Source organism: Stomoxys calcitrans, chromosome 1 (assembly GCF_963082655.1).
Source record: "Stomoxys calcitrans chromosome 1, idStoCalc2.1, whole genome shotgun sequence".
Taxonomy (NCBI): Eukaryota; Metazoa; Arthropoda; class Insecta; order Diptera; family Muscidae; genus Stomoxys; species Stomoxys calcitrans.
In genome coordinates, this window is record NC_081552.1 from 248,571,775 (window position 1) to 248,599,564 (window position 27,790).

At 38.0% G+C, this 27,790-nt stretch overlaps 1 protein-coding gene across 1 annotated transcript in view; it reads left to right on the plus strand.

The window, feature by feature from the left end:
* The window catches only part of LOC106092548 (uncharacterized), a 92,333-nt gene extending 68,321 nt beyond the window's left edge, over positions 1-24,012 (plus strand). The window contains exons 4-5 of the mRNA XM_059369166.1: positions 23,122-23,462; positions 23,530-24,012. Coding sequence (XP_059225149.1) covers positions 23,122-23,462; positions 23,530-23,880 — 692 coding nt within the window. The 3' untranslated portion in view covers positions 23,881-24,012. The remainder of the gene's footprint in view (positions 1-23,121; positions 23,463-23,529) is intronic.
* The last annotated feature ends 3,778 nt before the right edge of the window (positions 24,013-27,790 follow it).

A 27,790-nucleotide genomic window follows, 5' to 3' on the forward strand; every position in this document is an offset into this window, starting at 1 on the left:
TCTCTCGATTTAAGGCTTTGGACCCATAAAAAGCGCATTCATTAACCGATGTCGTCGAAATTAGGGACGGTGAGTTTAGTTAAATCCCTCGACATACTTCTACAATATGGCACACATCGGCCCAGATTTGGATATACTGTCATATAGACCGATCTCTCGATTTAAGCTTTGGGCCCATAATAAGCGCATTTATTGTCCTATGTCACCGGAATTTGAGACAGCGAGTTAAGTTAAACCCCTCATTATACTTCTGCAATACGACACATATCGGTCCAGATTTGGATATAGCTTCCATATAGACCGATCTCTCGATTTAAAGTTTTGGGGCCATAAAAGGCTTATTTATTGCCCGATGTCGCCGAAATTTTGGAAAGTGAGTTGTGTTGGGCCCTTCGAAATCCTTCTTCAATTCGGCTCAGATCGGTCCAGATTTGAATATAGCTGCCATATAGACCGATATCTCGATTTTAAGTCTTGGCCCCATAAAAGGCGCATTTATAATCCGATTTCACTGACGCAGTGACTTATGTTAGGCGTTTCGACATCCGTGTCGTATGTGGTTCAGATCGGTTTATTTTAAGATATAGCTACTAAAAGACCAATATTTTGTTATAAACAATTAAACAATGATTTGTACTTGTTTGTATTTGGTCCAAATCGGAACATATTTCAATATATATAAGGTATGAATTTTTCACCGGATTTTGACGAAGGGTGGTTTACATATATACCCGAGGTTGTGGGTATCCAATGTTCGACCCCGCCGAACTTAACCCCTTTTCACTTGTTTTTTTGTTTTCATTCCATAACATTGGCTCAAATAAATCCATATGGCAACACTGCTTCTAAGCGTTTCTCCTCTCAAGTATTGTTTTTTTTGTTTGAGAATGAAGGAAATGTTTTCGGCTACGGTTTCCATGTCGGCCAACTAAAACATCTGTGTGTGTGTGTGTAAAGTTTGATTTGACAACTTAACGATTTGTAGCGGTAATAGTTGTCGTAACATTGTTGCTGCAAGTAATGACGATGTCGACGTCAGACGTTACCGACTTCGAAGTTGCAAAAGATCTCTTATTTCCCTGAGGTGGAGTGTAAATTTGTTTTCCATTCGAAGCCCAAGCTGGGGTTCAAACCTTGCTGTTTATTAGCAATAAGATTCGCTTGGCTGGTTGCATTGCTTAATTTTTTATTGTGTCGACGTTTTTTTCGCCAACTTTTCGTAAGGCTGCAAATTGTTTCTGCCATGGACATCATTAAGTGCTAATTGATCTTTGGGCAATTGCGAGAAAGCAAACAAAATAAAAGGTTAAACATTGCCTGCTCCCTCTTCGGGCGAAAATTGTGATCGCAGCTAAGATTTTTAACAATTTTTGCGTGAGGTGACATGGCAGACTGTCTTTTTTTCACAGCTTGGTTTTGGGAATGGAAAGTTTTATGGCTTGTTGCGTTTTGTTAGGCAGCATTTGTTTTCCTGTTTCCAAATAAACGTGGGCTTGTGTCAAATACCAAAGATGATCAGATGTTGAAAAATACCTGGATCACGTGTAATTGTTGGTTAAGTGGGTGACCCGAATACTCGCCTAAGATGCATTGTTTGTAATGTCTGCAGGGAGATTTTGTTGCATAAATGTCTGCAAAATAGATTGCAGCCATATGTCCCCAAAATGAAAAGTTTGAAGCAAAAATGTCCCCAAAGTAACTGGAGAATGTCCTCAAATGTTGAGATAATAGAGCTTGCTCTTGCACGAATGTCATATGCCAGTATTTTGGCCTTTTCTCGCACAAATGGGTTTCTTCAACGAATTAATAATACACTCAGAGAAATTTGTTGGTAAAAAGAGCAAAAATTTTTCATGAAAGCCTGCTGAATATTTTGCTGAAACAGCAAACATTTTCTGCTGTTTTCAGATGGTAAAAAGTTGAAACTTACCCAAAATCCCAAAAAATACTTCAACAAAATCTATGTTGCATCTAATCTTTCATTATTAGGGGTATATAGCGTATCTTTTGTTCTAATTATTTACAATTTGATCATATTTTAACGATTTTAAATAACAAGACACCAAATAAGTACTAATATCATATTTATGCTATTATACAAAAACTATTCCCCAAAAATTACTAAAAATATTTATTAACATGTAGTAACATCTTTAAATTTTTATTCTGAAGCTCATAAATTTGAGAAAGTTTGCTTCAATAATTACAAAATTGTAATTTAAAATCAGCAGACAGTGTTTGCTGACATCAGTAAACTTAATTCTATGGGTATGAGTATTTTTTTATACCCACCACCATAGGATGGGAGTGTACTAATCTTGTCAGTCCGTTTGTAACACCTCGAAATATTTATCTAAGACCCTATAAAGTATATATATTCTTGAGGTTCTCGACGTTTTGAGTCGATCTAGCCATGTCAGTCCGTCCGTCTGTCGAAATCATGATAGCGTTCGAACGCGTAAAGCTAGCTGCTTGCAATTTTGCACAGATACTTACTATTGATGTAGGTTGTTGGGGATTACAAATGGGCCATATCGGTTCAGATTTAGATATAGCTTAAATATAAACCGATCTCCCGATTTGACTTCTTGAACCCCTGGAAGCCGCAATTTTTGTCCGATTTGGCTGAAGTTTTGCATGTAGTGTTCTGTTATGACTTTCAATAGCTGTGCCAAGTACGGTCCTAATCGGTATATAACCTGATATAGCTGCCATATAAACCGATCTCCCTATTTCACTTCTTGAGTCCTTACGAGCCGCAATTTTTATCTGATTTGGCTGAAATTTTGCATGAAGTGTTTTGTTATGACTTCCAATAACTGTGCCAAGTACGGTCCAAATCGGTTTATAACCTAATATAGCTCCCATATAAACCGATCTCCCTATTTGACTTCTTGAGCCCTTACAAGCCGCAATTTTTGTCCGATTTGGCTGAAGTTTTGCATGTGGTGTTCTGTTATGACTTTCAATAGTTGTGCCAAGTACAGTCCGAATCGGTCTATAACCTGATATAGCTCCCATATAAACCGATCTCCCTATTTGACTTCTTGAGCCCTTACACGCCGCAATTTTTATCCGATTTGGCTGAAATTTTGCATGTAGTGTTTTGTTATGACTTCCAATAACTATGTAACTGTATGTAACTGTAAATCAATATATCTTAGCTACTGTGTGGACCAAGTGAAGTTCGCAACATTATTTTTTTGTCATTTTCTTGTCATTCATTCACACGTGCTTTATTTATTTTTATTTATTTATTTATTTATTTTATTTATTATTACCAATACTGAAGATAGAATCTTATATAATAGTATTGGTGTACAATGTGGTAAATATATAATTGGTTAACAATACGATTTGAAATGAAGGTAAAATATAATAATAATAACAAAGTATAAAAGAAATGATGAGGTAAACTTTGAGTAAAAGAGATTAAACAAATAAGTGATATTAATTTACAATCTATTTTTCAGACATACAACTATAATTTTAATTTGGTTTGCATTATGTTAATAAAATTTAGTTTGAATTTAAATGAGTATGTAATAATGACTTAAACTGCCGTATGTTGCTGATAGTTTGAATTGTTGGTGGTAGTTGGTTCCAAATGCGGATCGAATTGATAAAAAAGTGATTCTCAGATAGTTGTCTATTATGCCGTATCTGTATGATTCGGTTTCCCCGGTTAGAACTGAAAAAAGTTAATCGAGCAAGAAGATAACTAGGAGCTTGCTTGGTAATTATCTTATGTAGCATTGTAATCACTCTGAAACTTAGTAGATTTTCCAATGAAAGCCCAAAAATTTGTCTGGAAAATTCAGATATTCTGTCGCGTCTTCCTCTCCCAAAAACATATCTCGCAATATTGTTGAATGTTACATTTAATCTTCTCATCGAAGCACTGTCAGTTTTGGCAAAAAGTTCGCAACCATATAAAAGCGTAGGTATTAGGTAGGTCTTAGCAAGTGTCATTCGAATATGAAAAGGAGTGAAAAAATGCGAATGCCACAGATTCCTCAGCATTCCGTATACTCTACCGGTGGAGATGTTAACATGATTCGTCCACGTCAAGTGTTTATTAAATGTAATGCCAAGGTTCCTAGCTGATTCTACTACTTCAATATTAGATCCGCCTAATACTAGTGGATTATTAACAACTGGATTTAGGGCGCGTTTATGGACAATCAAACATTTAGATTTCCGAGAGTTGATGCTTAGACCATTGGCCCTAGCCCAATCGTGCACTATCTTGAGATCTCCATTAATCCTTTCTATACATTCATCAGATTTAGATGAGTCACAGCTGGCGTAGAGCTGCACATCATCAGCATACATATGTATTCTGCAAAAGTGCAATCGTTCAGGCAGATCGTTTGCATAAATGCAGTACAACAATGGCCCCAAAATAGATCCCTGTGGTACTCCCCGCACTAGAGGCAGGAAATCAGAAAGGCAGTCTTCATTGTACACCGATTGCTGCCGATTGTGGAGGTAGGACGTCATAAGGCGAATAGCTGGACTGGAAAATTTAAACATATTTTCCAGTTTAAAAAGCAATATCTCATGACTAACAGCGTCAAAAGCTTTAGAATGGTCTAGAAGTAATAGGAAAGCCATATGACCTTTGTCCAGACTCGAGCGAATGTCTTCTGAAACATCAAGAAGCGCACTTATGCATCCGTGTTTCGGGCGGAAACCCGATTGTCTATCCGTCAAGAGATTGTTATTCGATAAAAAGTTACTCATTTGATCATGGAGAAGACGCTCTAACACTTTCGAGAGGAAAGGTAAAATAGCAATGGGCCTATATTCATTCGCATCCTTCGGAATTGGTATTACCTTAGCGTATTTCCAGCCAGAAGGGAAAGTAGATGTCGTCACTATCCAATTAAAGAGGTTCGTGATATGCGGAAGTAATGTCGGTAGTATCATTCTAACGAACTTGGGATCTATACCATCCAGTCCAATGGAGTTAGACTTTATGCCATTTAGAGCTCTCAATACCTCTCCAGAGCTAAAACAGGTGAATCCAAACATGCCTTCATCGATCTGCCCAGTAATCCCGCTGTAGTAATTCAAGTCCCCCGGCTGGAATGAAATGTTTGTGAAACGACTGTTAAGCTCGTCCACATTCTCGTGGACCTTAACATCTCGCTCTTTTCCTACAACACCTATTTCGCGTATTACCTTCCACTTACTACCAGAATCGATTGACTCTGAAAATCGCCTTTCAAAATAACGATATTTAGCCTGCCTTATTTTCTCCGTCACTCCATTCCGAAGTTGTCGATATTGCATATGAAGAATTGGCAGTCGGAAACGCTTCCATCTGCTATATGCTATGTCACGTTCTTCCATAGATCTTTTAATGTCATTTGTGAACCAGGGTTTCTCGCGAGTTGTCTTTCTTCTCGTTCTCAATGGAACTAGTTCGTTGTACAGATCTAATATTCTATCCTGTAGGAAGGATAGTCTGTCATCAACGGTTTGAAAGCTATACATTCGATCCCAATCTATGGTTGACAGGCGGTATTCCATCAAATCAATATCAATCCGTTTAAAATCGCGATAGGTATATGTCTCATCTGAAGGATTGGAGTGATTAAAAACATCGAGAGAACAAAAGACCAAATCATGTTTTGAAAAAACTGGAGCCGAAAGTTGCTCATATAACAAATATTCCAATTGCCTGTTTCTGAAAATAAGATCTAATAATGTATTAGAGGAGGCTGTAAAATGAGTGGGAGTAGTAGAATTAACCAGTGTGAGACCAATAGATTGCATTTCATCGACCAAAAACTGTTCATGTAGTATGTTACTGTTAAAATCGCCCGTTATGGCAATGTTTTCATATTCCAAAGTAATTGTAGATAAGATTGAAATAAGTGGCATGATGTCAACATTTCTATGAGGTCTGTATACATTTCCAATCAGCATTTTCTCACTTCCACTCTCTAACTCTAAAAACATATATTCTATGGAGTTACCTTGCGTCGATTTGTCTATTACCCTGCTTTTCATATGGTTAATTACGTAAATTGCAACACCTCCCGCATGCCCTTCTCTATCGGCGCGGTATAGCCGGTAACCCGGTATATTGAAGGCTTGACTTAATATATCGTTTCGAAACCATGTCTCCGATACACAAATTATATCAACGCATGAATTTTGAAAAATGTAACGAAATTCGTCAATTTTTTTATTTAAACTTTGTGCATTTATGTGAACTACTTTAAGACCGCTTGTCGCACTTGAAAGAACACGAATCATAGCATGTGTATTGCATTTGGAACTCCAACCATTATCATAGGATGCACTCATATAAATACGTTAATATATCAGCAACATAGGCATATTTATTCGCAAACAACATAAAACAATATATATAATAATAAGAAGAGGTATTATATCTATGACTTTCAAAATGAACTATAAAGCTATTGGCAAAGTTAAGACAGATAAATTGTGTAAGTCCAAATATATTTCCTAGTTTTTTGATATATTACTATTCTGGTTATTATCCAATGTGTGTCCTGAATAAGTTTGGAGATTATTCAGGTCGGTGATGGATGTTACTTGACATAAACGATCCGAACCACAAAGTTTTATGTTGACCAATCCACGCCTTGTGAAGACGGAGGCAATTATTTTTTGTTTTTTGAGTACCAAGGCTTGAAGGAAAAGTTTATGGTTCTTGGGAGTCAAGTTTTCGTTAACAAAGAACGGTGAGTTTGCATTAAGATCTGGCATGTTTAGCATATAAAGTTTTAATGGCTGTTTTAGGTTACGCACGCAGTTAAAAACTGATTTTAACATAAAATTACGTTCATATGGCGATTCTAATTTGGCAAGTATAGTCGTATCTGGGTTACTTCTAGTTTGTTGTGTGATTTTCAGGCGGTGAATGGATTTCAATTTAGGCGGATTAATATTAATGGTGTTGCATATGTTATAGAAAATTTCTGCCAGATTTTCATTTTCAATATATGGAATTCCGCTTATGCGTAAATCAGAAGCTACTAAGGCATTATCGCGTTTATCTATTTCCATCTTCATTTGATTAAGCTGGGTTTTAAGCATAATAACGTCAGCCGACACTGTTTCCAGTTGTTCTACCCTTTTAGTTAAACCACATATCTCTCTTTGCATAGCATCAAATTTAGTTTCAAAAATGTGTACTATTCTCTTTTCACTCTCTTTAATTTTCTCATCTATTTTATTGCAAATCAATTCATTATGTTTTGTCATTTGTTTGTCAATAATATGCCAAAGACGTGAGTTGGAATCGTACTCAGATAGCTTCGGAGTTTTAGTTGTTTGTGAGACTGCGAGAGTATCGATTGCTGGTCTTTTTGGCGCGGACTGCACTTGTTTATTTATCTCATTCCTTAAACAGCTATCGGTTATTGGTGAGACACAGCTTGGTGACGATGCCGACGACATGATGTTATTGTTGTTGTTAATATTTGTTTTTTTTTTTTTTTTTTTTTTTTTTTTTTTTAAGTTAATTTGTGCTTCTATGTTCTCGTATCCGCGGAGTGAAAACAAAAAGATAAATGAGAGTTAATGTTGAGAGTTATCTATCGGTAGAGATTTATCTTATTTTTCGGCAGAGCACATATATGTATGTATGTAGCAGAAGGCAATCGATTTGTTTATATTTATTTATTTTATTTTGTGTATTTTGATTGTTTTTTCTATATTCTGTATATCACTCAGTGTTGCCACTGAAGAGGAAAGTGGATATTTAGCGTTTAGATTATAGCACAGACACTAAAATTCTTTTTATAATTGAAACTTCGAGGAGCTTATTGAAACACGTCCGTTCTCTTCGATAGTTGGGATCTTTTATGTGACAGTAACAAGTCTTGTGGGTACATCCATGGTCTACGACCAAAATATTTGCGTGCTCATAGCAGATTCCAAAATGTTTACCCGATAATAAGTCGGATTTACATTTATTTATAATGAAAATGATTCGAGGCATCCATAGGCGGACACAGCTGCCCTCAACACCATCACTGCAATAGTCTCAATTTTTCGTACGTATGCTCAGTTATGTAAAAACAATCATTATGGGAGTTTTCGAATTGCTCAATTTAGTAATTTGTTATTGCCAGAGAACACGATGCTCGGAAAGTCCCCACTTTCGTGCAAGAGCGGCAAATTGTATACTCTTTCGAACCTAACTTTTTTGCTTAGTAGATATCGTTTCCCTTTTTGGAACTGCCACTACGGCAAGGATTTCGTTAAATTCGAACCTTCACATGCCGAACCATTTCAGATGTTGTTAAAGCTATTTTACCACTTCCACGGCGTGTGGCAACGCTATCAGTATCATTATAACGACTAATGTTTCGATACACAAACATTTTGTTCACTTGATGTGTTTGAGTTCGCCAACAATATTCGGTTATAGTACAACGCAATCTCGCAATTGCGATTGAGCTCCGCCACGAATAACTTACTTTTTAAATAAACTCGAAGGAAAATGCTTTTGATGGCTTGTAAACAATATAATGAGCTGTCAATAAAAAATATCAGAGTGTGTGTGTGAATTTGTCAAAATTTTGCATCAGTACTCTGTAGATTCTCTAAAATCTAAAAACGTTTTATTCGATCCGATATTCCAGACATAACCAACTGAACAGTGTTATAATGATGAAAATACGAATACAAAACACATTTGAAGAAGATTAGTTGTAAAACAAAATTTATTTCTAAAACCACTTTGACATTTGAAGTTGTGGGATTTGCCAATCAAGGTAGTTTCGTTGGGGGTAGATTTTTGCTATTTTGCTAATGACTCAACCTCTTTACCATGAACAATTAATGTTTAAGTTTAAACAAATTTCATCACATTTTCTCTAAGCACCTATTAAGTAAATGCGGTAGCAACATACTTCAATTGTACTATACCAGCACATGTTTTGCGGCATTGATTATTTATTATCCTTCTATAAGCTCATCCTTTAAAGAAGCATATAGTGTACTATTGAGTCTTACCACAAACAGCAGCATCCACCAAACATCTGCGCAACCAATGGAGCAACAACATCATGATCTCATTAATCTCCACTTAAAATGTTTGATGCTGTTGTAGCGTCTCGAATTCATACGGAGCCATACTCGTCGTACTCTTGTACACTAATTAAACACTCTCTCAGTTGAAGCAGCTACCGAATACTCAAAGATTTAATTATCGTTTGAATGAACCGTTAAATTTGATTACCGTTAAATTTAAATGTACTTGGGAATAACAACAACTGCAAGCACATACGAGAGAAAAAAATCAACAACAGCAGCAGCAGCAGTGCTTCAAACAACAAACACTCACTGACACTCACACACACACACAAATAGACTCTCTCTTTAAAATAGTGCACCAACCGAAGCAGCAACAGCATCCCCGCTGTCAAAGAGTTCGAAGGATGAGAGAGGGAATTGTGGTATTTTAGCAGTGGGTGGGAGTTGTTTGGCAACGAATCAAAGAGGAGGTTGAATGTTAAGGAAAAATAACAAATTATGAACTGTTATATGATATAAGCGAGTGAGCAAAGAGCACAACAAAACGTAACGAAACGAATTTTTTCATTAAGCAATATAATACTCGGAGGGTAGAGGGCGAATTTTCACTAAGCCTATGCAGTCGTTTTTGTTGCTACAAATGTTGCTTTTGGCTGCCATTCTAAGACTTATTGCTATTTTGAGCTATGCCTGTTTATTTGTTATACATAGAGTCGATCAAAATAAAAGAAATCATTTCGTAAACTGATACTAAAGAAACAATCATTCCAATGCGCCACCATGGCCATCTATAGAGCGCCAACTTTACTCCCACATGGCAGACGTTACATTCAAAACACAACAACACAAACATAGCGGGACTCCAAAGAAAATTAGGGGAGTTGTAGAAAAACAAACGAAACACCAAACGCTGGATTTACAGGCAAGCTGACACGAAGTGTTACCAAGTAGAAAAGTTTCAGCATAGCTGGATACCTTAAAAATGTCGCCAGCATTTGTAAAATACATTTGTTATACATACAAATGCTGGTGTTATATCTAACAAGTGCTGGCGGATTTGTTAGGTATGTTACCAGCATTTGTATGTATAACACCGGAATTTGAACCCAGGCGTTCGGCGTCATAGGCGAACATGCTACCCTCTACGTCACGGTGACCTCCGGAAATGAAAGCAACATTTGCTTTATTGACAGCTCATTATATTGTTTGCAAGCCACCAAAAGCGTGCTATGTTCGGCCGGGCTGAATTTTATATACCCTCCACCATGGATCGCATTTGTAAGTTCTTTGACCTGTATCTCTTTATAGGCAAATAAAAATAGATATGATTTCCATTTAGGAACAGGGGCAAACTTCTCACATATCAATCAGTGCTGTTCGATTCAAGTTTAAGCTTAATCATAAGGGACTTCCTTAAAATAGCCTAGTCCGAACGGCGAGCCGCAGTGCGACCCCTCTTTGGGGAGAAGTTGGGAGGGGATAACCACCGCTGAAAATTGTTTATGATGTTCTCGCCAGGATTCGAACCCAGGCGTTCAGCGTCAGAGGCGGACATGCTACCCTCTGAGCTAAGGTGGCCTGAATTGCTATGCTACATGGTTGGGATATATGGGAGCAGAGACAACGGAGGACATGTTGAGGCTTTTGATGAAAACCCACGACGGGACTCACGGAGACACCGGAATCTTGAAATAATGATGTTGATCGAAGGCTTATGATTACAGAATTTATGGTGAAGGCATCCTTGAGGAGCTTTAAACCATTTAAGTCACCCGTACCTGATGGAATATTTTCACAATGTGCCTGGGAGTTACATATATTCCGAAAGTCTGGCAGGAGGCCAGGATGGTATTTATATTCAAGCCCGGCAAGACAAGTTATGCGACTCGATATACTGACTGCTCCTTGCTCAGTCAAAAACAGGAAGATATGTTGTGTGTGAGAATGTGTCTATGCCAGCGACGAACACACAATTGCAATTATTTGCAAGCCTATGGGTATGATTGGATTTATTATCTTGTGTTCGTACAACGTAATGAGCAATAGAGTGATTATTTTTGCCAACCACTGGTCTATACGCTCAAATACTCTTCCCCTCTCTCTAGAAGGAGAGGCACAAGAGAATAATTATTGGTCCAGTACACGAATAATCGTTTGCGGCTATCGAAGCACTTTTGCAATTAAAGAGTTTTTGGTTTTACAACAAAAGTAACTTCCTTTTTGCCATAGACGAAGCTGCTGAAGAGTTTACGATAAACAAAGTTAGTAACGTTCAACAATACTACGTTTGTGGCTATCGTTTGATATTTTGATGCGAAACGTTACATGGTTAAAATAAAAACAAAACTTCATGATAAAAGTATTTTGTTTGTCGCAAAAATTTCCCAAACTTTTTATTTTTTTTTTTGCGTGTACTCAGTTGCGAAAATAGCTTTGTTTTTATCCACTTGAATTTTAGGTAAATGCATCCCAATAAAAAAGGATGATGAACGTGCATGCCAACTATGGTGGGGTGACGTTAATGACTGTTGCGGAAGGGAAGTGCAATTACATCCCAAACAGTATAGCGCACATGCAGTCCGACTTGGTGATATATCCAAAGGCAGAGTATCAATTCATGTGTTGAGCCTTTGTGCCAATGATTGTTGGAAAATTTCCATTTAAAGACTATTGCAGCGACAATGATCATTATGATGAATAATAATGATAATGCCCCATGAAGAGAGAAAGAATTGTGTAAAGTGCATGCAAAATGTTTCACAACCGCATCCTCCATGGGCAATTTAATTAAATTGTTGCCGTTTACTAATACGTTTAAGTTTTAGTTGCCGCTTTGTATGACCGCCAGGCTACAAAAAATGGTAGGCAAAACAGAATCGTTAAAGCATTTGTAACGTTATTAGGAAAAAAACACTTCTTTCAACTCTTTATGTTGGAAACCGTATTGGAAATCAACTTTTCTGCGTTCTTAAATTTGGCACAGATCAGTCCAGACTTAGATATAGCTGTCATATAGACCGATCCGTCGATTTAGGGTCTTAGGCCCATTAAAGCCACATTTATTATCCGATTTTTGGGACAGTGAGTTGTATTAGGCCCTTCGACATTATTTTCCAATTTGGCCCAGATCGGTTCAGGTTTGGATATAGCTGTTATATAGACCGATCCGCCGATTTAGGGTCTTAGGCCCATAAAAGCCACATTCATTATCCGATTTTGCTGATATTTGGGACAGTGAGTTGATTTAGGCCCTTCGACATCCTTCTTCAATTTGGCCTAGATCGGTCCAGATTTGGATATAGCTGTTATATAGACCGATCCGCCGATTTAGGGTCTTAGGCCCATAAAAGCCACATTTATAATCCGATTTTGCTGATATTTGGGACAGTGAGTTGATTTAGGCCCTTCGACATCCTTCTCCAATTTGGCCTAGATCGGTCCAGATTTGGATATAGCTGTTATATAGACCGATCCGCCGATTTAGGGTCTTAGGCCCATAAAAGCCACATTTATAATCCGATTTTTGGGACAGTGAGTTGTGTTAGGCTCTTCGATATCATTCTTTAATTTGGCCCCGATCGGACCAGAGTTGGATATTGCTGCCATATAGACCGATCTCTGGATTTAAGGTTTTGGGCCTATAAAAGGCTCATGTATTTCCGATGTCGCCAAAATTTGGAATAGTGAATTGTGTTAGGCCCCTCGACATCTATCTGTAATTTGGCCTAGTTCGGTCTAGATTTGGATATAGCTGCTACATAGACCGATCTCATGATTTAAGGTTTTGGGCTCATAAAAGCCACAATTATTATCCGATTTAGCTGACATTTGGGACATGCTTCTTAAATCTGGATCCGATCGGTCCAGATTTGGATATAGCTGACATATAGACCGATCTCTCGATTTAAGGCTTTGGGCCTATAAAAGGTGCATTTATTGTCCGATGGCGCCGATGTTTCTGACAGTGAGTTAAGTTAAGCCCTTCGACTTCCCTCTTAAATTTGGTCCAGATCGGTCCAGAATTGAATATAGCTGCCATATAGACCGATCTCTCGATTTAAGGTCTTGTGCCCATTAAAGGCGTATTTATTGTCCAATGTCGTCGAAATTTGGGACAGTGAGTTGGGTTAAGCCCTTTGTCTTTCCTCTACAATTTGGCTCAGATCCGTCCCGATTTTGATATAGCTGCTATGTAGACCGATCCACCGATTTAGGGTCTTTGTCTTAGCCACCTTGACATATTTCTTCAATTTGGCCCGGATCGGTCCAGATTTGAATATAGCTGCCATATAGTCCGATATCTCGATTTAAGGTTTCGGGGGCAAAAAAGGCGCATTTATTGCCCGATTTCGCCGAAATTTGGGACAGTGAGTTGTGCTAGACCCTTCGACTTCCCTCTTCGGTTTGATCCAGATCGGTCCAGATTTGAATATAGCTGCCATACAGACCGATCTCTCGATTTAAGGCTTTGGGCCAATAAAAGGCGCTTTTATTGTCCGATGTCGCCGTAATTTGGGACAGTGAGTTAGGTTGAGCCCTTTGACATTCCTCTTCAATTTGGCTCAGATCCGTCCCAATTTTGATATAGCTGCCATATAGAACTATCTCTTGATTTAAGGTTTTGGGGTCATAAAAGGAGCATTTATTGCCCGTTTTCGCCGAAATTTGGACAATGAGTTGTGTTAGGCTCTTCGGTATTTTTCTGAAACATGGCTCAAATCGGTTCAGATTTGGATATAGGTGCCATATAGACCGATATCTCGATTTAAAGTCTTGGCCCAATAAAAAGCGCATTTATTGGGTTGCCCAAAAAGTAATTGCGGATTTTTTAAAAGAAAGTAAATGCATTTTTAATAAAACTTAGAATGAACTTTAATGAAATATACTTTTTTTACACTATTCTTCTAAAGCAAGCTAAAAGTAACAGCTGATAACTGACAGAAGAAAGAATGCAATTACAGAGTCACAAGCTGTGAAAAAATTTGTCAACGCCGACTATATGAAAAATCCGCAATTACTTTTTGGGCAACCCAATATAATCCGATTTCACTGAAATTGGACAGAGTGTCTTATATTTGGCTTTTCGACATTCGTGTCGTTTATGGTTCAGATCGGTTTATTTGTAGATATAGCTACTTAAAAGACCAATTTTTTGTTAAACACAATTGAATAGTGACTTGTACTAATAAATATTTGGTCCAAATCGAAACATATTTCGATAAGCTGCTATGGGGCATAAGGTATGCATTTTTCAATGAGCAGGGTATAAAAAATTCGTCCCACTCCAACTTTGTACATGAATTTTAAAGCCTTTTCCTCTGTTCGCTTTTGCTAAGTATGCTTGCAACGTTTATTGCAGTGCTGCAATTGCCATGCCGTCGAAAAATGAATGCAAAATGTTCGAATGAGATTTCATTGTCGTCGATTTTGCCATTTCTCTACTCATGCCCTGTTGAGTGTGTTCTTTGGACTTGTTTTGATGGGAGTCTGGAAGCCAAAACATCCCACATTTCCCTCTCCCAAACCCTACATTCTTCGGTTTCGTTTTGATTTTTCCCGCAAACAATTGCAAGTTGTACAAATTTATGCAAAAACTCAGCAAATATGAACGCTGGTTTTTTCCATACTCGAGGGCAAGGGGTTCGCAGACGAATCATATGTCTGCCCGTAGAATTGAAAAAGAAAACTATGTGAAAATTGTTCACAATTCCATTTGGAGGATTTGTTACGCTAATGTAATTGCCAGCTTTGGCAGTCGGCGGTACCCCGCCACCTATTATGCGTTCAATATTTAGTGGTATTCCTTTGTTGCATGAATTCGCTAAATCCCCTTTGGGAAAGTTTGCAGGCATAGCATATTGCGCCACCAAGAACAAAACGGGACCAAGAGAAAAAGTAGAAAATGAAGAAGAAGTCGAAACTAAAAAGCACCATACAGTTCAATTTTCCGCTCGCTCTGAGGTCATATGGGTGCATAGGTATTGGTTAATTGAGGGTAACACAATTCCCATTAAAAGTGTTACGGAAGAGATGTTATAAAGGCCTACTACAGTTGGAAGTGGAGTTAGTTCACCTTAAATGGAGGATAGTTGGCAAAGTTGATGGAGTAAGATAGAGAATAATGTTTATATATACCCACAACCATATGTTGAGGGGTATATGCATAAATCTAGGCATTCTGTTTGCAACACCTTCAAATCTCAATATGTGACTTCATCGTCTTAAAATCCTATGTATTGTAGATCTAACTAATCAGTAGAAGGAGTTATACACCTGCAGCTTTGCACTGATACTTCTTTTTATACCCACTACAGAAGGAGGGGGGTATATTCATTTTGTCATTCCGTTAGCAACAAATCGAAATATCCATTTTCGACCCTATAAAGTATTCTTGATCAGCGTAAAAATCTAGGACGATCTAGCCATGTCCGTCCGCATGTCTGTTGAAATCACGCTACAGTCTTTAAAAATAGAGATATTGAGCTGAAACCTTCCACAGATTCTTTTTTGTCCGTAAGCAGGTTAAGTTCAAAGATGGGCTATATTGGACTATATCTTCATATAGCCCCAATATAGACCGATCCGCCGATTTAGGGTCTTAGGCCCATAAAAACCCCATTTATTACCCGATTTTGCTGAAATTCGGGATAGTGAGCTGTATTAGGCCACTCGTCATCCTTCTTCAATTTGGCCTTGATCGGTCCAGATTTCGATGTAGCTGTCATATAAACCGATCTCCCGATTCAGGGTCTTAGGCCCATAAAAGCCACATTTATTATCCGATTTTGCCAAAATTTGGGACAGTGAGTTAAGTTAAGCCCCTCGACATATTTCTGCAATTTGGCCTACATCGATCAAGATTTGCATATAGCTGCCATATGGACCGATCTCTCGATTTAAGGTTTTGGATCTATAAAAGGCGCATTTATTGCCGGATGTCACCGAAATTTGGGACAGTGTGTTGTGTTGGGCCCTGCGATATTCTTCCTCAATTTGCCTAAGATCGGTCCAGATTTTGATATAGCTCCTATATAGACCGATCCGCCTATTTAGGGTCTTAGGCCCATAAAAGCCACATTTATTATTAAATTTTGCTGTAATTTTGGACTGTGAGTTGTGTTAGGCCCTTCGATATTCTTCTTCAATTTGGACCAGATCGGTCCAGATTTGGATATAGCTGTCATATAGACCGATCTCTCGGTTTAAGGTTTTGGGGCCATAAATGGAGCATTTATTGTCCGATGTCGCCGAAATTTGGGGCAGGGAGTTAAGTTAAGCTGAAAATTTGGACTGTGAGTTGTGTTATGCCTTTCGATATTCTTCTATAATTTGACCCAGATCGGTCTAGATTTGGATATAGCTGCCATATAGACCGATCCGCCGATTTGGGGTCTTAGGCCCATAAAGCCACATTTATTATCAGATTTTGCTGAAATTTGGGACAGTGAGTTGTGTTAGGACCTTCAACATCCTTCTTCAATTTGGCCCAGATCAGTCCAGATTTGTAAATAGCTATCATATAGACCGATCTCTCGTTTTAAGGCTTTGGGCCCATAAAAGTCGCATTTATTGTCTGATGTCCCCGAAATTTGAGGCAGGGAGTTAAGTTAAGCTGAAAATTTGGACTGTGAGTTGTGTTATGCCCTTCGATATTCTTCTTCAATTTGGTCCAGATCGGTCCAGATTTGGATATAGCTGTCATATAGCCCGATCTCTCGATTTAAGGCTTTGGGCCCATAAAAGTCGCATTTATTGTCCGATGTCGCCGAAATTTGGGGCAGGGAGTTAAGTTAAGCCCCTCACTGTATTTCTGCAACTTGGCCCAGATCGGTCCAGATTTGGATATAGCTGTCATATAGACCGATCCGCCTATTTAAGGTCTTAGGCTCATAAAAGCCACATTGTTATCCGAGTTTGCTGAAATTTGGGACAGTGAGTTGTGTTAGGCCACTCGACATCTTTCTTCAAGTTGGCCTAGATCGGTCCAGATTTGGATATAGCAGCCATATAGACCGATCTCTCGATTTAAGGTCTTGCGTTCATAAAAGGCGCATTAATTGTCCGATTTTGCCAAAATTTGGGACAATAAGTTTTGTTAGGACCTTCGACATCCTTCTTTAATTTGACCCAGATCGGTCCAGATTTGGATATAACTGTCATATAGACCGATCACTCGATTTAAGGTGTTGGGCCCATAAAAGGCGCATTTATTGTCCGATATCGCCGAAATTTGGGAAAGTGGGTTAAGTTGAGCCCCTCGGCATACTTCTGTAATATGGCACAGATCGGTCCAGATTTGGATATAGCTGCCATATAGACCGATCTCTCGATTTAAGGTTTGGGCCCATAAATGGCTCATTTATTGTCCGATATCGCCGAAATTTGGGACAATGAGTTAAGTTAAGCCCCTTCACATATTTCTGCAATTTGGTCTAGATCGATCAAGGTTTGCATATAGCTGCCATAGAGACCGATCTCTCGATTTAAGGTTTTGGGACCATAAAAGGCTCATTTATTGTCCGATTTCGCCGAAATTTGGGACAGTGAGTTGAGTTACGCTCTTTGACATTTTTCTGAAACTTGGCCCAAATCGGTCCTGATTTGGACATAGCTGCCAAATATACCGATATCTCAATTTAAAGTCTTAGCCCCATAAATTGCGCATTTATTGTCCGATGTCGCCGAAATTTGGGACAGTAAGTTAGATTAAGCCCCTCGACATACTTCTGCAACGTGACACAGATTGGTCCAGATTTGGATATAGCTGCCATATAGACCGATACCTCGATATAAGGTTTTGGGCCCATAAAAGACCCATTTATTGTCCGATTTCGCCGAAATTTGGGAGAGTGAGTTGTGTTAGGCTCTTCGAAATTTTTCTGCAACTTGCCCAAAATCGGTCCAGATTTGAATATAGCTGTCACATTGACCGATATCTCGATTTAATGTCCCATAAAAGGCGCATTTATCAGTCCTCAAGAGATGAGCCGCTCTCCCAATTTTGATTGGCCCTTATCGAATGGGGTAGAATGAACAGAGTAGTCTTTAACGCACAGAAGACGCATTGCTGTTTGTTGTCTCACAAGCGATTCACTGACCCACTGCATTCGTCAATATCTATCGACGGTATAGACATTAAGCAGCCAGATGCTTTTGATGTTCTGGGCATGAACACAGTGAATACAGTATAATGTCCGTTGATCAAAAACGCATTCGAAGTGTCGAAAGAGTTATTAAAGTGTTTGGGCTTTCTTAAGCGGTGCAAAAAGTATTTCACCTCCTCTGATCTTAATATCTTTACTACCTACATCAGGCCGAAGAAGGAGTATAACTCTTATATATGGGCAGGAGCTCCAAATTGGATTGGTGACAATAGTGTATCCAACTCAATTGCTTTTCTGGAACATCGTCGGAATGTGGGTAGCGCTGTACTGCTCTACTGTTAACTTCATGGCGTGTGTTCCGCGGATATCCGTCTTCTTATATCTGACGTTAGGATGTTCATTAGAAATACAAATCTTGCCAGTAACTCACACCCGTTTGTAATTGTTTGGGACTTAAATTTAAAGATAGCACATTTATTTTGAAGATTTGCTTCATTGGCTCGCAATCACTAACGAAATTCCTAGGTCAAGCACAAAATCTTTAAGTGTGAGTAAACTTTTTAGAGTGTAATAACTTGCATAGCCTAACTGAAGTTTGGTTCAACAATTTGCCAATATAAACTAAACTTACTTTTCTTCAAAGTCCCAAGCATTTAAACTCTAGTCTTTAAATATTAGCCTAGCTTAGGACATTTTACGAAGGCACCTGATTTCTAAACCACTATTTGTTCACAATTCGGCTGCATGTGTGTCCACAGCCAGTTACTCCATAGTTGATAACTAACTCCTTTAATAGTCATCATTATACAAATTTCCCCAGATACCTCTACCTCTATTGAGTAAATGTCGAAGCTACATCTGCATATGTCATTCATCAGTCATCGTTAATTTGCCTTTGCATTAGGTTACGCACAAATCATTCAGTGATTGTGGTTGTCAGCAGTGTCTCTCTCTCTCTCTCTCTGTGTCTCTTGTTCTCTGTATATGTCTCACGAATCGCGTTACCACCTGATTTCAGCCACCTGGGGGAATTTGGTTGTTTGTTCGTTAAATATCAATGAAATAATCCGCCAATTCATTATGTGGGAATACCTGGATTTGTTGCCGGTCGTTATTACAGTTTAACGAGACCATGTAAATGCTGTGACACACACACACACACACACACCTATACACACCGAATCATACATTTTCTTAATGAAGAATGGCATGTTAAGAAATCAGTTGTTGTTTTTGTTTTTTTTTTTTTGCCAAATTGTTTTGTTTTCTGAGATATGGGAATATCTAAGTTTGAGTAAGCTTGTTACCCTTTTTGAAATGTTTAGCATGTTAACAAAACACACAAATATGACCAAATAGGAATAAAGTGGCAAATATTCGTTCATTTACAACAAATCCCACTGGGGGGAATGCTACTCATGGACATGGGCGACTAGAGAGGAGGCATTGAATCAAATACTTGTACATTTTGGTCTGAAGCCTGCTGCCGGCATATTGGTATTTGTTTTGTATGTTAGTTGACATTGTTGGCCCATAGGGAATTGAACCCAGCATAACTTTTTACGAAAGGTAAGCTGAGTTGTTCATGATTTTCGAAGCTGCAACTGGAATGCCCGAATACAGTACAAAATAATTTAAAAGGCCACCTAGGGTATATATAAAAACCCCCTTTCGTCACAATCAGATGAAAATTGGATAATTTCAAATTTAAAAAAAATAGGGTACTAAATAAAGCTTTTATGGGCTTCAGACCCTTTATCGGCAGATCGGTCTATATGGCAGCTATATCTAAATATAGTCCGATCTGAACCATATTTGAGTCCTACGTTAGGAGGCATAAAACTACTAAATTGTTTAAATTTCAACGAAATCGGTTAAAAACTAAAGCTTTTATGGGCTTCAGACCCTTTTATCGGCAGATTGGTCTATATGGCAGCTATATTTAAATATAGTCCGATTTGATCGATATTTAGGTCAGATGTCAGGAGGCATAAAATATCCCCCTGTTTCAAATTTCTGCGAAATCGGGTAATAATCGGGTTGTTATGGTCTTCAGACCCTTTATCGGCTGATCGGTATATATGGCAGCTATATATAAATATAGTCCGATATGGACCATATTTTGGTCAGTTGTCTGGAAGCCTTAAACTACTCACTGTTTAAAATTTTAGCAAAATCGGATGAAAAATAAAGTTTTATGGGCATTAGACCCTTCATCCTATATAGCAGCTATATCCAAATATAGTCCGATTTGGCCCGTTCAAGAACTTAACCAGCGTGCCCCTGTTCCTTAGTGGAATTTTCTAGGGTAAAATTTGCATTTGCTTTTTATACCCACCACCGGGGGTATATTCATTTTGCAACACATCAAAATGTCCATTTTCGACCCTATAAAGTATATATATTCTTGATCAGCGCAAAAATCTTAGACGATCTAGCCATGTCCCTCCGTCTGTCCGCCCGTCCGTCTGTCTGTTGAAATCACACTACAGTCTTGAAAAACTGAGGTATTGAGGTGAAACTTTGAACAGATTCTTTTTTTGTCCATAAGCAGGTTAAGTTCGAAGATGGGCTATATCGTACTATATCTTGATATAGCCCCCAAATAGACCCGCCCGCCGATTTAGGGTCTTAGACCCATAAAAGCCACATTTATTATACGATTTTGCGGGAATTTGGGACAGTGAGTTGTGTTAGGCCATCCGACATGTTTCTTAAATTTGTCCCAGATCGGTCTAGGTTTGGATATAGCTGCCATATAGACCGATCCGCCGATTAGGGTCTTAGGCCCATAAAAGCCACATTTATTATCCGATTTTGCTGAAATATGGGACAGTGAGTTGTATTAAGCGCTTCGATATCCTTCTTCAATTTGACCCGGATCGGTCCAGATTTGGATATAGCTGCCATATAGACCGATCTCTCGATTTAAGGTTTTGGGTTCATAAAAGGCCCATTTATTTTCCAATGTCGCCGAAATTTGAGACAGTGAGTTGTGTTAGGCCCTTCGACATCCTTCTTCAATTTGGCCCAGATCGGTCCAGATTAGGATATAGCTGCCATATAGACCGATCTCTCGATTTAAGGTTTTGGGCTCATAAAAGGCCCATTTATTTTCCAATGTCGCCGAAATTTGAGACAGTGAGTTGTGTTAAGCCCTTCGACATCTTTTGTCAATTTGACCCAGATCGGTCCAGATTTGGATATAGCTGCCATATAGACCGATCTCTCGATTTAAGGTTTTGGGGCCATAAAAGGTGCATTTATTATCCGATTTTGCCGAAATTTGGGACAGTGAGTTCTGTTAGGCCCTTCGACAGCCTTTTTCAGTTTGGCTCAGATCGGTCTAGATTTGGATATAGCTGCCATATAGACCGATTTCTCGATTTAAAGTTTTGGCCCCACAAAAAACGCATTTATAATCCGATTTCACTGAAATTTGTCAAAGTGACTTATGTTAGGCTTTCCGACATCCGTGTCGTATATGGTTCAGAACGGTTTATTTTTAGATATAGCTTCTAAAAAGACCAATATTTTGCTATACACAATTGAAGAATGACTTGTACTTATTATTGGGTTGCCCAAAAAGTAATTGCGGATTTTTCATATAGTCGGCGTTGACAAATTTTTTCACATCTGTAATTGCATTCTTTCTTCTGTCAGTTATCAGTTGTTACTTTTAGCTTGCTTTAGAAAAAAAGTGTAAAAAAGTATATTTGATTAAAGGTCATTCTAAGTTTTATTAAAAATGCATTTACTTTCTTTTAAAAAATTCGCAATTACTTTATGGGCAACCCAATAGTATTTGGTCCAAATCGGTACATATTTCGATATAGCTGCTATGGGCCATTAAGTATCAATTTTTCACCGGATTTTGACGAAAGGTGATTTTCATATATACCCGAGGTGGTGGGTATCCAAAGTTCGGCCTGACCGACCTTAATGCCTTTTTACTTTTTCGGGATTTAAGTGGCATACACCAGCGTACATGGGAATACGTGAATTTCCATACCCCACACATCCATACACAATTCTTGAAAACAGTTGTATATTTCGGTACTTTTATCGATCAGTCAGCCATGAAATCGGGCTTATTTGGAATTTAAAAATAAATCCTGCAAAAATGGTATTTATTTTTATAAACCTCGAAAAAGCCATAAATCCGTGTTTAGTGGTCATATTTTAAGAATCTAATCTGTAGCACCATACCCACAATATTTTGTTGTAAGGTGGTTTATTGCTCCGAAATTGACACGGTTCCGTTTCTTATGTTCAGAAACGGGATATTATTCTAATCCCATCAAAAAAGAGCTCAACTGGCAAACCATCGGCTCCTGCTGTCTTTTTTATTATTTAATCAGTTTTGTGGTTTATCGTAGGTCAGTTTATATTTTAACCAAATTATCCTTCCTTATATGGAAGCACTTACGTTAATCGCTGTTTAGAGCCTTAAAAATTTTGCTGGGAAACGAACTTAAATGCAAAGGTGACAACATTTATAGTTTTACACCTTTCCGTAGGTTTCATACAAGTCCACACATGTAAATATAAACACACACTCCTCATATCTATAGACATAGATGCAGAAGAGAATTAAAAACCCAAACTGAACTGGACTGAATTCAAAGACTTAGCCAATGCCTACCCAATGCGAAGCAACCGTGCTGCCCAAAACGACAAGGAGACAAAACTGTTGCATTTAACGAATTGACAGATACTTAATTTACGCTTTATCGAAGCTGACCGAACGATGAATGCCATAGCGAGCAAGCAGTGTGAGCAATCAGGCAATGGCCACTGCTGACCGACCACTGAACGAACCAGGTGATCAAATAACCCAAGATTTATGACACTCTCTAAGTACGGGTACATGACAAATGGAAAAACATAAAACCTGAATTTCTGAAGAAAAAAAAACTTAATGTTGGTTAATTTTTTTTTACTTTTAATTATTTTTTTTTACTTTTAATTATTATATTTTTCATTTCAGGTCGACCACAGCCCTGGTGGTGTCGCAATAATCGCGGTAGCGGAGGCAGCGGCACCAATGGCCGGGGATCTCTTTCAGCCAAACATTCGGCCGACAGCATACGAAGACCCACCAGCAATTCGGGTGTATGGACTTGGCTGGGCGGTAGTAGGCGTTCTTCGGAGGGGCCAGATCAAATAGGACCACCCTCATCTTCGCCGGCCGAGAACCATTACACCCATATGGATGATGCCTACAGTCCTGTGGGCGTAAGTGAAGCTTTATATGCGGAATTGGATAGGGAATCCGTAAGATCCAATAATCCATCATATCAGAATACCGGCTATAGCCAATGCGGTGATGTAAGTATGGATGGATGACATAAAATTGTGTTGATTTAATTCGCTCTCCCTCTCTCTTTGTCCTCAGAAATATACCTTCCATCAGCAGGATCATGACATTCCCATTGTGGTATCATCAGCCCCCAGCAGTGCTTATTATTCGGACCTCTCTGTCACCGGTGTGCCAGGCGGCACTAACGAGCGTGCCTATGAAATTGTGGGCCTTACCGTAATGAACCAACCTTTGCCAAATTGGGAGGGCTCTGGTGGTGGTGTGGGTTCAGCAATCAACAGTACCGGCGTTACCGCTAGCGGACAATTTATTAGCGGTGGTCCCAATGCCGAGGGCATGGCTTCACAACGAAGGATACCACGTTTGGCGGCCATCAATGAGACCAGCACCACCAACACCGCAACCGTACCTTCAGATTATGTATGAAACGAAGAATATGTGTGCGAAGATGTACTTTAAACAAAAGTTGCTTTGGACACATATTTCTAAAATCAATTTCGAGAGTGAATGATGAAAAAATGCGGAAAATATAGTTATAATTTTGTATGTGGACTTAGAGGGCCGACACTTTTTAATGGCATTTGAAAATTCCAAGTCTACTCTTCATCACCTATTTTATGTTGGTTATTTTAACAGGATTGTAGTTTGGACGGAAAAAAAACAAAATACATATTTCAAAGTGTAAAACTTCTCCCTAAAGAGTCTTCGCTCTGAGAGCAAAGCTAACTACAATACTTAAATGAACTTATGAGAGAAACTTGCTCACCTCTAAATGTCAAATATAATCAAAGAGTCCAGAGTCAGAGTCGAAAAAAATCGATAGCGGCGAAACCAAATAAGAGAAGCAGAGTCCTGAGTCTAATTTAAGGGGTGAAAGAGAATCAGCGACACTGGTGATAAAGATGTTATTTAATTATTATAATTTTTATACTTTTCAGTACCATCGAAGAATGGGGGTATATTCATTTTGTCATTTCGTTTGCAACACATCGAAATATTCATTTCCGAACCTATAAGTATATATATTCTTGATCAGCGTAAAAATCTAAGACGATCTAACCATGTCCGTCTGTCTGTTGAAATCACGCTACAGTCTTTCAAAATAGAGATATTGAGCTGAAACTTTGCAGGTTTTTTTTTGGTTATAAGCAGGTTAAGTTGGCTCAGATCGGTCCAGATTTGGATATAGCTGCCATATAGATCGATCTCTCGAGTTAAGGTTTTGGGCCCATAAAAGGCGCATTTATTGTCTGATTTCGCGGAAATTTGAAACAGCGACCTATGTTAGGGCTTTCGACATCCGTGTCGTATATGGTTCAGATCGGTTTAGTAATTGTTTAGATAAATCTGTTTTAGATAAATCTGCTAAAAAGATCAATATTTTGTTATACACAATTGAACAATGGCTTGTACTTATTAGTATTTGGTCCAAATCGTAACATATTTCGATATAGATGCTATGGGGCATAAGGTATGCATTTTTCACCGGATTTTTACGAAAGGTGGTTTACATAGATATACCCGGCGTTAAGTTCGGCCTGGCCAAACTTTGGATACCCACCAACTCGGGTATATACGTAAACCACCTTTCGTCAAAATCCGGTGAAAATTGGATAACTTATGCACCCAAATTCGGCACAGACATTGAGTGATCTAATAAATATAAGTCACTGTTGAATTTTATACCCTTAACCGGCATATCGGTCTATATGGCAGCTATATCTAAATATAGTTCGATCTGAACCATACTTCGGTCCTATGTTAGGAGGCCTAAAACTACTCACTGTTTTAAATTTTAGCGAAATTGGTTAAAAAATAAAGCTTTTATGCGCTTCAGACCCTTTATCGGCAGATCGGTCTATATGGCAGCTATATCTACATATAGTCCGATCTGAACCATATTGGGGTCAGATGTTGGTAGGCCTGAAACTACTCACTGTTTCAAATTTTAGCGAAATCGGTAAAAAAAAAGCTTTTATGAGCTTCAGACCCTTTATCGGGAGAGCGGTCTATATGGCAGCTATATCTTAATATAGTCTGATCTGAACCATATTTGTGTCCTATGTTTGGAGAGCTAAAACTACTCATTGTTATAAATTTTAGCGAAATCGGTTAAAAAATAAAGCTTTTATCGGCAGATCGGTCTATATGGCAGTTATCGGGAGGCCCAAAACTACTCACTGTTAAACATTTCAGCAAAATCGGATGAAAAATGTTTGGCCATTAGACCCTTAATCGGAAAATCGGTCTATAAAGCAGCTATATCCAAATATGGTCCGATTTGGCCCGTTCCTGAACTTAACCAGCGGGCATCAAAAAGGCGTATTTGTGCCAAATTTCAGCTTAATATCTCAATTTTTTAAGGCTCTAGAGTGATTACAACAGACGGACGGATAGACGGACAGACACACGGACAGCGTTAAATCGTCTTAGAATTTTACGACGATCCGAAATATATATACTTTGTAGGATTGAAAATTGATATTTCGATGTTTTTCAAACGGAATGACTAAATAAATATACCCCCTATTCTACGGTGCTGGGTATAAAAACGTATTATGGTATGGAAACAAAAACATTTGATTGCTGTGAAATTTCGCTCGTGAAACAATTGAAAATGTAAGTGGCTCTTCCGAAAGCAGAGTAGAATACCAACCCTAAGTCGTGATTTTCTTATGAGTCGTAATATCTCGTGGTTTGTGATTCTGTCATGAGTCGTGATTAGTGTTTTGATTAGTCGTGACTAACGCACGAAGACTACTCTACGACACGTCAACTCTCGACTCACGTGCACACCTCTAATGTAGAGCACGCCTTTCAACTTGGTTATACTTAAATAGGATTGCATTAATATGGCAAGTTTAAGGTTCTTAACCTAAAATTTTTATATTTTTAGTTTTTTTTTGTTTTTAATAATATTACTTTTGACTAATTGAAATCATGTTAAAATAACCAATTATAAAATTTAAAAAAAAAAATACCCCCTGCCTGAAAACATTGAATTTAGAGCTTATTTTGCATAAAACAACAACATTTATCTAGTTTGGAAACAAAACTAAAACGAATTTTGAAATAACTTTAAGAAAAATACTTTTATCAATAAAAAATAAAAAAAAAACAAAGGCAATATGTATAACATATTTCAAAACAAGCTAAAATACACCCCCACAAAAAAAGAATGATTTTCCATAGAAAACAAAACCCACAAAATTAATATGAAAATTTTTATGTATAATAAATAAAAAAAAACGATACGAAAACGATTTTCAAAAAGTCGTTAGTGATATTTAGACTTTAAATTCTAAAAAGAAAAATATATATATATACATACATCAGCAAATAAATACATATATATATATACACACAAACAAAATATATACATAGATGTTCAAATGAAATGTTAAATAATTAAGGAATATTTAAAAAAAAAATATATATATATATAATAAGAAATAAATATTTAGACAACATAGCATTAAAAGAAATGCAAAAAACACTAGAAATAGGTTTTAAGTCGTATAAGGCATTGAAATTTTAGAAAACATTTATTGCTAAATGAAGCCATCGAACTTAGTTTGATATATAAATTACTTAATTAAACACTGTGCGTGCAAACATTAACTTGAAAATTTCTTGTATAGAATGTTGAGTTTTTTCCTATCATTTTGGAATGTTGAAAAATCGCTAATGCTTTTCGGGTTTCCTCAATCACATCACGATTAAAAACAAAGGCCACCGTAGCGAAGAGGCTAGCATGTCCGCCTATGATGCTGAAAGCCTGGGTTCGTATCCTGGCGAGACCATCAGAAAAAAATTTACAGCGGTGGTTTTCCCCTCCTAATGCTGGCAACATTTGTGAGGTACTATGCCATGTAAAACTTCTCTCCAAAGAGGTCTCGCACTGCGGCATGCCGTTCGGACTCGGCTATAAAAAGGAGGCCCCTTATCATTGAGTTTAAAACTTGAATCGGACTGCACTCATTGATATGTGAGAAGTTTGCCCCTGTTCCTTAGTGGAATGTTCATGGGCAAAATTTGCATTTGCAATTAAAAACAAAAATCATGATATTACGAGGGCTTCTATATATATATATTTAGCTTAGGCAACACTAAGTGTTGTCTGGTGCAATCCAGGATGCACTTAAAGGTGAGGTCATGCGAACAGCTGAGTACAATTTGTATACCCTACACCACTACTACGTATATACAGGGTATTATAACTTAGTGAATTAGTTTGAAACACCCAAATGGAAGAGAGATAGACCCATTGATAAGTATACCGATCGACTCAGAATCACTTTCTGATACGATTTAGCTATGTCCGTCTGTCTGTCCG